This window comes from Wyeomyia smithii, chromosome 2 (assembly GCF_029784165.1).
Source record: "Wyeomyia smithii strain HCP4-BCI-WySm-NY-G18 chromosome 2, ASM2978416v1, whole genome shotgun sequence".
Taxonomy (NCBI): Eukaryota; Metazoa; Arthropoda; class Insecta; order Diptera; family Culicidae; genus Wyeomyia; species Wyeomyia smithii.
Window position 1 is genome coordinate 143797143 of NC_073695.1, and position 9379 is coordinate 143806521.

Genomic DNA, 9379 nt, shown 5'->3' on the forward strand with positions numbered 1-9379 from the left:
AACATACAGAAAATGCTCAGTTCGTCGAACTCAATCGAGATATATATAACATTCGGCCATTGGGACCACTTTTATACCTTTGGTTTTGCCAGTGATTGCTGTACCTTTCTAAGAGAAAGGCAAAAAAAAGAAATGAATCAATGTTATATTATTTAAAATACATATACTAGAAATAGACTAACCCTACCTCGTGGAGAGAAATCTGTTTTCACATCGAAAAGTGGCATTCAAACTCATATTACTCAGCAATCGCCTGCATAATTGGCACAAACAATATTGCATGTTAAAGATCAGTCTGTTCTCTAACTGCTTAGAATATTTTCATCGTTAGAAATTTCAAGTATAGTTGTTAAACTGTTATCAAAGTTTATATGTCAGGTGATGCCATATGACATTACCCGCGGGGAATGGGTTAAGAGAATAAGCTCGAAACAACAACCACAATGAAGCTGAAATTTGAACTGCACATTTGAAGGCAACCAACCTTACGTGACTGCCGCGGAAGGACACGATTTTTCACGCCCCGTAGGATTTATAGATAAGGTAGCAACATGTTACGGTTAACGAACAACACACTGAAGCTACCTGCTGGATTACGCTTTCCTCCGCATCGACATAAGCAACCAAACCGATACTCTTATCTTTTTACCGTTTGTTTACCGGTGCGTCCGTAAGGCAGCACACCGAAGGTAAAATACTACGAACAATCCAGATATAAATACGGAACGAAATAATCGGCATGGACCTAGGCGTAAGAAAAAGGACAACGATTATTGGAATCTCGGTACTTGGAATGTAAGGACTCTACTCGAACCGGCACATTGCAGGTATCCTGGCTAGAGAGCTGCAGAAGGTGATTGTGGAGGTTGCTGCCATACAGGCGGGGGAGAATGCGAATTCCGGGCAATAGATCCTTTTGAGGGCACTTCATTCAAGTACCACATCTACTATAGTGGCTGCGTGAAAGCAGAAAGGGGAGTCGGTTTCGTGCTCGTAGGGAAACAGATGAAGCGTGTCATTAGATGGGGGCCGATCAGTGACCGTATATGCGTGTTGAGAATTTGCCCTTAATTGTTTAACTACAGCCTAATAAATGTGTACGCACCGACCAACCATAAACCCGATGAAGAGGAGGAGGAGTTCTATTATTATTATTATTATTATTATTATTATTGTTATTATTATTATTATTATTATTGTTATTGTTATTGTTATTGTTATTGTTATTGTTATTGTTATTGTTATTGTTATTGTTATTGTTATTGTTATTGTTATTGTTATTGTTATTGTTATTGTTATTGTTATTGTTATTGTTATTGTTATTGTTATTGTTATTGTTATTGTTATTGTTATTGTTATTGTTATTGTTATTGTTATTGTTATTGTTATTGTTATTGTTATTGTTATTGTTATTGTTATTGTTATTGTTATTGTTATTGTTATTGTTATTGTTATTGTTATTGTTATTGTTATTGTTATTGTTATTGTTATTGTTATTGTTATTGTTATTGTTATTGTTATTGTTATTGTTATTGTTATTGTTATTGTTATTGTTATTGTTATTGTTATTGTTATTGTTATTGTTATTGTTATTGTTATTGTTATTGTTATTGTTATTGTTATTGTTATTGTTATTGTTATTGTTATTGTTATTGTTATTGTTATTGTTATTGTTATTGTTATTGTTATTGTTATTGTTATTGTTATTGTTATTGTTATTGTTATTGTTATTGTTATTGTTATTGTTATTGTTATTGTTATTGTTATTGTTATTGTTATTGTTATTGTTATTGTTATTGTTATTGTTATTGTTATTGTTATTGTTATTGTTATTGTTATTGTTATTGTTATTGTTATTGTTATTGTTATTGTTATTGTTATTGTTATTGTTATTGTTATTGTTATTGTTATTGTTATTGTTATTGTTATTGTTATTGTTATTGTTATTGTTATTGTTATTGTTATTGTTATTGTTATTGTTATTGTTATTGTTATTGTTATTGTTATTGTTATTGTTATTGTTATTGTTATTGTTATTGTTATTGTTATTGTTATTGTTATTGTTATTGTTATTGTTATTGTTATTGTTATTGTTATTGTTATTGTTATTGTTATTGTTATTGTTATTGTTATTGTTATTGTTATTGTTATTGTTATTGTTATTGTTATTGTTATTGTTATTGTTATTGTTATTGTTATTGTTATTGTTATTGTTATTGTTATTGTTATTGTTATTGTTATTGTTATTGTTATTGTTTGTAAGCTGAAACCTTACGAGGATAACACGATCCTCCAAATTTTAATGACTTTCCAAACGGACCCAGAAAACATATTTCCACGGGCCGGATAGTCAAACATCTTCCAAATTATCCCCACGACAAGTGTTGCATATGACATTAGCCATACGCAAACCACTTCTTTCCCACCAAACTAACCCAATTCCTAAAACCTATGTTATTTAGCAAATCCTTATTCTAACATACGATTTCCCACGACAAGTGTCGCATATGACAACTAGCCATACGCAATCCACTTGAGAATTCTCACCGAGCCAGCCAAATTCCTAAAACCCATGTTTCCTCAATAATTCAAATTTACCACACATTGGGTTCTCATGCATGTACATGCAACCACTGGAAAATTAACCAAGTGCATGTGGATATATGAGAACCAAAGAACCTTTTCGATCCCATATTTGCAACACCTCATAAAACTAACCAAAACATTGCCAGCACAGCCAGCAATGTTTAGATTCCCACGATTCTTTCTCGTCCCACTTTATCCTTTCGAAATAGAACGAGAGCCGCAAGCAGCTAAGACACTAGCGCAACTTGCGGACATCATGAACATGTGCTATTGCCTACACTCAGGCGTAAGGAATAGCCCGGTAGCAGTGTGAGTTTTATAGCAAGCCACACTGTATCAACCAATGACAATTCGATGCTCTGGTCCCGCCTATTTTCATATACATATTACAGACATACATAAACCATGTTACATGTAAAGTAGTATTAGGTAAAAGATAGAGATTGAGAAGTGACTTAGAGTTAAGTAGAGTTTGAATAAATTAATCCCGTTTGGGACATGGTAACAACAAGTCGTGTTTTAGTGAAAACCAAAAAGAAATGCCAGAAGTTCAGATGGCGACCGTGAGTTAGTAACCACAATCTTTGGAGTGAAATCGCGGAAGTGTTAACAAAAAAAAAAAAAAAAAACAGCAAAACGGAAATGAACAATGGAATATGAGCAAGTGTACGCGAGGGTATACAAATATATGCCCAACCTTTATGAACTAAAAGCACGAGAACTTGAAGCAGAAGAAATAGACCTCGAAACATTAAAAAAAGTGTGTGTAATGATCGAACTGATCGAACACAGGCGGCTCACGAAGAACATGTTAATAAAAACCGAAGAGCAAATGATAATGTCCTTCGGCATCAACAATAACGAAGAATGAAAAATGTAAGACAAGCCAAGTGCAGTGCTGGAGAAACTCCAACGAAACATGAAAAACTCGCGAAAATATAACAGTTCAGTGGAATTAAAACACGGACACAGACAACAAAATAGCGACGTGAGGCAGTGAAATGCAAGCCTCAAAGAAAGGTTAGTAAAAAAAAAAAAAAAAAAAAAATTAAGTGCTTGAAAAACCTAATAAAGTGAAAAGTCTACTACACGATTCGTACCTAATGGCATAAAATGGCATAGAAGTTCAGACCTAATGGCATAAAATAGCATAGAAGTGATGATTTATGTGAAGAAAAGCCTAATGGCTTAAAATAGAATAGAAGTGATGATTTATGTGAAGAAAAGCTTTAAAAACAGTCCGTTAAAACACGTTAAATAACAAAAAAAAAAATTATAATAAAAGAAGAACTAAACAATCTGAAATACCCAGTGAGAGAAAAGAACAAAGGGGTTTTTCAGTGCGGACGAAGTGATAACGAACACCGCGAGCAGCAGTGCTAACAGTCCGGTCGAAAATAAATACGCCGCGGGCGCACTGTGCTTAATAGCACTAATCTTAATTTTGATAATCGCGTTTAGGTTGCTACGAAGTGCAACCAAAAATTACATCGAAAAAAAAATAAAGGCAGAAACACGCCTACAAGTCATCAGTGCCTCGACAGTATAAAGGACAATAAAGCAAAAATTAAGTGCAGACTGTTTCAAAAAAAAAAACAATGAAAAACTATATGGAAGATTTTGAAGAATGCTTAGCATTCTATCAAGCGTGGGAAGCGGCTATTGCAGCCAATACACCCATAATAAGAGAAAAATACAAGAACACTAAGGACAAAGAAATCGAAGTGATACTAACTTTTGAAGTGAACGGTCAAGTGCAAAAAAGAAAAACGCGTTTTGAACGACGACCGACCGTAACAGAAGACTTAACCAAAGAATGGTTCGAGTCGTGGAATAAACTCAACATTACACAATGAGAGAAAAAAAAAAATTCAGTTAAGCAGTGACACAATTGGAAAGACAATACAAACAAGTGCACAAAACAATAAAGGCAACTATCTCGCCCATAAGAGATAAACAGTGAAAAAAAAAAAAAAGGGGAAGAACAATTATAAAAATACAACGACAGCTGAAGTAGCAGAAATAACGATTCGGTGGACGTGACCGAACCGGCATCAAAGACAACAAGCTTGTATCCAGCAGCAACACAGGTGACAGCAGCAGAAGCATCGCCACGGAAACAACAAGTAACCACACTTATATCAAAACAAATTTATATATATATATATATATATATATATATATATATATATATATATATATATATATATATATATATATATATATATATATATATATATATATATATATATATATATATATATATATATATATATATATATATATATATATATATATATATATATATATATATATATATATATATATATATATATATATATATATATATATATATATATATATATATATATATATATATATATATATATATATATATATATATATATATATATATATATATATATATATGTACACTTAATTATACAATATTACAATGTTTATATAGGTAAAACCAGTGTACAAATCAAATTTTTTTTTATTATACAAATTATACACAAAAAAAAAATTTTTTTTTTAGAAAGATATTACAAATAAATGTAACATAACATAATAGCATATGCACTTTAAAAAGCAAGAGCCTAAATGTCAAAATCATACGAGGATTTAGAGAATTTACATAAATACCTCAAGAAGCTATAAACACAAAGCTCACGGACGAACTTTTATATACCAAAAGACACCTCAGTAACATACTAACAAAAGGGGTGGAAGAATATTTACACGAGAACAACGACAACATCCCCGACAAAGAGTTTAACGCTATCGTGAAAAATACAAGGACTCTAAACTACGAAATCAACAACATAATAGACCTAAAATTACAATACAATAAAAATAACACTACAGACCCAATTACTGGCGGTAGCAGAAGCAATAACCCACCTGCGGGAAATAAAGACAATACAGCAAAAATCCATAACACTAACCCACCAGACGGTAGCAAAAACACCACAGCAAAAATACAAACCACTGACCCACTCCCGGGCAACAGCGGACTAAACAGTAAAGGGCAACAAATAACTAACCCATTAAGGCAAACGACTAACATGACGAACAACGAAACGTTCGACATAAAGCAAGCGACCGCGCTTGTACCAACGTTCGACGGAAGTGCTGATGCACTCAGTTCATTCGTTGACGCTGCCAACCTACTAGCTGAGTTAACACCAGCAGACCAGGTGGCAACGGCTATAAAATTTCTGAAAATTAGATTGGTTGGAAAGGCAAGACAAGGCCTACCAACCAACATACCAACAATTAACGCTTTAATCCTCGACGTCCAGAAAAGATGTAAATCTTAAGAAACACCCGACACGATAATTGCCAAGTTGGGACAAGTGAAATCAAAAAATACGAACGAGCTTTGTGATGACGTGGAAAACCTCACACAAAAACTCAAATTCATGTACATGGAGCAAGGTGTACCCGCTGAAACAGCAAACACTTTAGCTCTAAAATCAGGGTTAAACTCCTTGATAAAAGAAATAAGTAATAGAGAATTAAAAACAATCCTCAAAGCGGGGAAATTTTCAGAAATAGGCGAAGCGGTCCAAAAGGTGCACGAATACACCACGGACGCTGCCATATCATCAGATAATGGGAACACAAATAACGTATTTTCAATACAACATCCTCGGAATCATAACGGATTCAGAGAAATTAGAGCGCCAATCGCTCAATATAATAATTTCCCACCTAGAAACAACCTCTATAGAGGAAGAGGAAATGGTTACGAAAACCATCGTGGAAATTCTAGAAATTTCTACAACAACCCTCAATACAGCAACTACCAGAATTACAGACCGAATAGGGAAATTCAAAGACCACCACAGCAATATTTCAACAACAGAGGGAGAGGAAATTTCTCTAATCGAGGAAATTTCGGAGGCCCTCAACAAAGAAGTAACAGAATGTTTCTGTTACATCCGGAATCGCAGAATAACGAAGCAACCAGCGCTTCACCTCAACAAGAAAACAGAAACCAACAAACAACCGAGAACAGACCACGAAATTTTTTAGGAGAAAATTATACACAATGAGCATCAGCGCGTCAAATTTCGTAAAAATTTACGTGCGGATGGCAAACTCATTGTGTAACTTTATATTAGATACAGGCGCTGACATCAGCGTTATCAAAATTAATAAAATACCACCAACACAACCAGTTGACCCAAACAACAAAATTCAATTGACAGGAATTACAAACCAAACAATAGAGACAATAGCAACCACTACCACACAATTAGACTTCGGAAACGACTTGGTGATAAACCATACGTTTCACGTCGTAGACAGCAATTTTCCTACTGTCACTGATGGCATTTTAGGACGAGATTTCCTCGCTACCAATAGATGCATCATGGACTACGAAAGTTGGCTGTTGAATTTTTCTGTAAATAATACCCCTGTGTCTTTACCAATAGAAGACACAGTGGATAAAAATTATATCATACCAGCAAGATGTGAAGTAATCAAAAAACTACACGATCTTCAAATTAATGAGGACATGATAGTGGTTTCGCAAGAACTAACTCCAGGAGTGTTCTGTGGAAGTTCTATCATATCCCCGAAAACACCTTTTATTAAAATTTTAAATATAACAGAACAAGCTGTACATATACCACTTAAGATTTTGAATTGTAAGATACAACTAGAACCACTGAGCAATTATAAAATATTGGAAAACACGAAAAACCAACACAAAAATAATCAACGTGAACAAGAAATTTTAAAAAATATTAACACTAACAGCATACCGGAATACGCGATAGGAGAATTTAGAAAATTAATTAACAACTATGCGGACATATTTTGTCTACCGCAAGAAGCTTTATCAACTAACAATTTTTATACGCAGAATATAAACCTGACGGACAATGTGCCAGTTTATATCCCAAATTATAAAACAATTCATTGTCAAAAAGACGAAATTACGCGTCAAGTGGACAAAATGTTAAATGAAAAAATTATTGAACCGTCTGTTTCACCATACAACAACCCTATTTTACTAGTGCCAAAGAAAAGTGAAACAAATACGAAGAAATGGCGTTTAGTTGTAGACTTCAGGCAACTAAACAAGAAAATACTAGCCGACAAGTTTCCACTACCAAGAATTGATGCTATACTTGATCAACTCGGTAGAGCTAAATTTTTCAGCACGTTGGATCTGATGTCAGGATTTCATCAGATACCGCTCGATGAAAATTCAAGGAAATACACCTCATTTTCTACACAATCAGGTCATTTCCAATTTACAAGAATGCCATTCGGACTAAATATAAGCCCGAACAGTTTTCAAAGAATGATGACAATTGCGATGGCTGGTTTAACACCAGAAATGGCTTTTGTCTATATTGATGATATAATAGTAACTGGATGCTCAGTGAAACATCATTTGAATAATTTAACAAAGGTATTCGACAGACTACGCGAGTACAATCTTAAATTAAACCCGAGATAATGCAAATTTTTTAGTAACGAAGTAATATATTTGGGACACAAGATATCTGACAAAGGTATTTTGCCAGACAACTCAAAATTCGATGCAATAAAAAATTATCCCATACCAAAGAACAGTGACGAAGTGCGACGATTTGTTGCATTTTGCAACTATTACCGCAAATTCGTTCCAAATTTCGCAGTAATAGCACATCCATTAAATCAATTACTTAAGAAAAAACAACAATTCATTTGGTCAGAGCAATGCCAAAAAGCATTCAATACATTAAAACATTACCTTTTATCACCACAAATACTTCAATTTCCCGACTTTACAAAGACATTCATTTTATCCACAGACGCTTCAGATGTCGGATGTGGAGCAGTTTTGTCGCAAATCACAGATAACGATGAGTTACCTGTAGCCTTCGCGAGTAAAACATTTACCCAAGGTGAACGTAACAAAGCGGTTATTTTAAAAGAGTTAACAGCAATTCATTGGGCTATTAACTACTTCAAATCTTATTTATATGGAAACAAATTCATTGTTAAGACAGACCATAGACCACTTGTATTTCTGTTTGGTATGAAAGACCCAACATCGAAATTGACAAGAATGCGTCTTGATCTGTGTGAATTTGATTTCGAAATACAGTACATCAGAGGGAGGGACAACGTGGGAGCGGACGCGTTATCACGTGTTATCGTTTCCTCTGATGAACTCAAACAAAATTCCATCCTAATGGTGAATACAAGATCTATGACACGAAGTCAAGGATAAAAAATTATACAAAATAAGACGGAGTGCGAGTCCAAGATTGATCACCTTGCGATGTACACTACCGAAAATTTAAGCGATGTTAGAAAGTTAATGAAATTACAAACAAAATTCGAAAATGATTATGTCGAATTTGCAGTATATACAAAAGCGCGAATAATACCAAAGCAAAATGAACAGGTAACCAGTTACCAATTCAAAATACAAAACGGTAATGGAAGTCAAATTGTCAAATTTGCACTTACAAAAATCGAAGAAAATATGAAAAAGATGAAAATAAATAAAATTGCGCTGTCTCGAGACGATGAAATATTTAAATATGTACCCATGGAAGTACTCAAAGAAATGAGTAATAAAGCATTAAAGAATATGCAAATAATAATTTATAAACCAGCAATATTCATTAGTGATGTTTGCAAGGTAAAAGAAATTTTAAAAAGCCACCATGAAACACCAACAGGAGGACATATCGGACAACACCGATTGTACCTTAAATTAAGAGAAATATATGCATGGCGAAATATGAGGAAATCAATTTCTCAATTCATTAAGGCC

The 9379-nt window shown here is 33.6% G+C and overlaps 1 protein-coding gene across 1 annotated transcript in view; it reads right to left on the reverse strand.

Annotated features, from left to right (window-relative positions):
* Window positions 1-1435: 1435 nt before the first annotated feature.
* Window positions 1436-9379, reverse strand: part of LOC129720051 (probable cyclin-dependent serine/threonine-protein kinase DDB_G0292550) — a gene marked incomplete at both ends in the record, with an annotated part of 10697 nt that continues 2753 nt past the window's right edge. Inside the window, one exon of the mRNA XM_055671463.1 lies at window positions 1436-2220. Within this exon, the coding sequence (XP_055527438.1) occupies window positions 1436-2220 (785 nt within the window). The remainder of the gene's footprint in view (window positions 2221-9379) is intronic.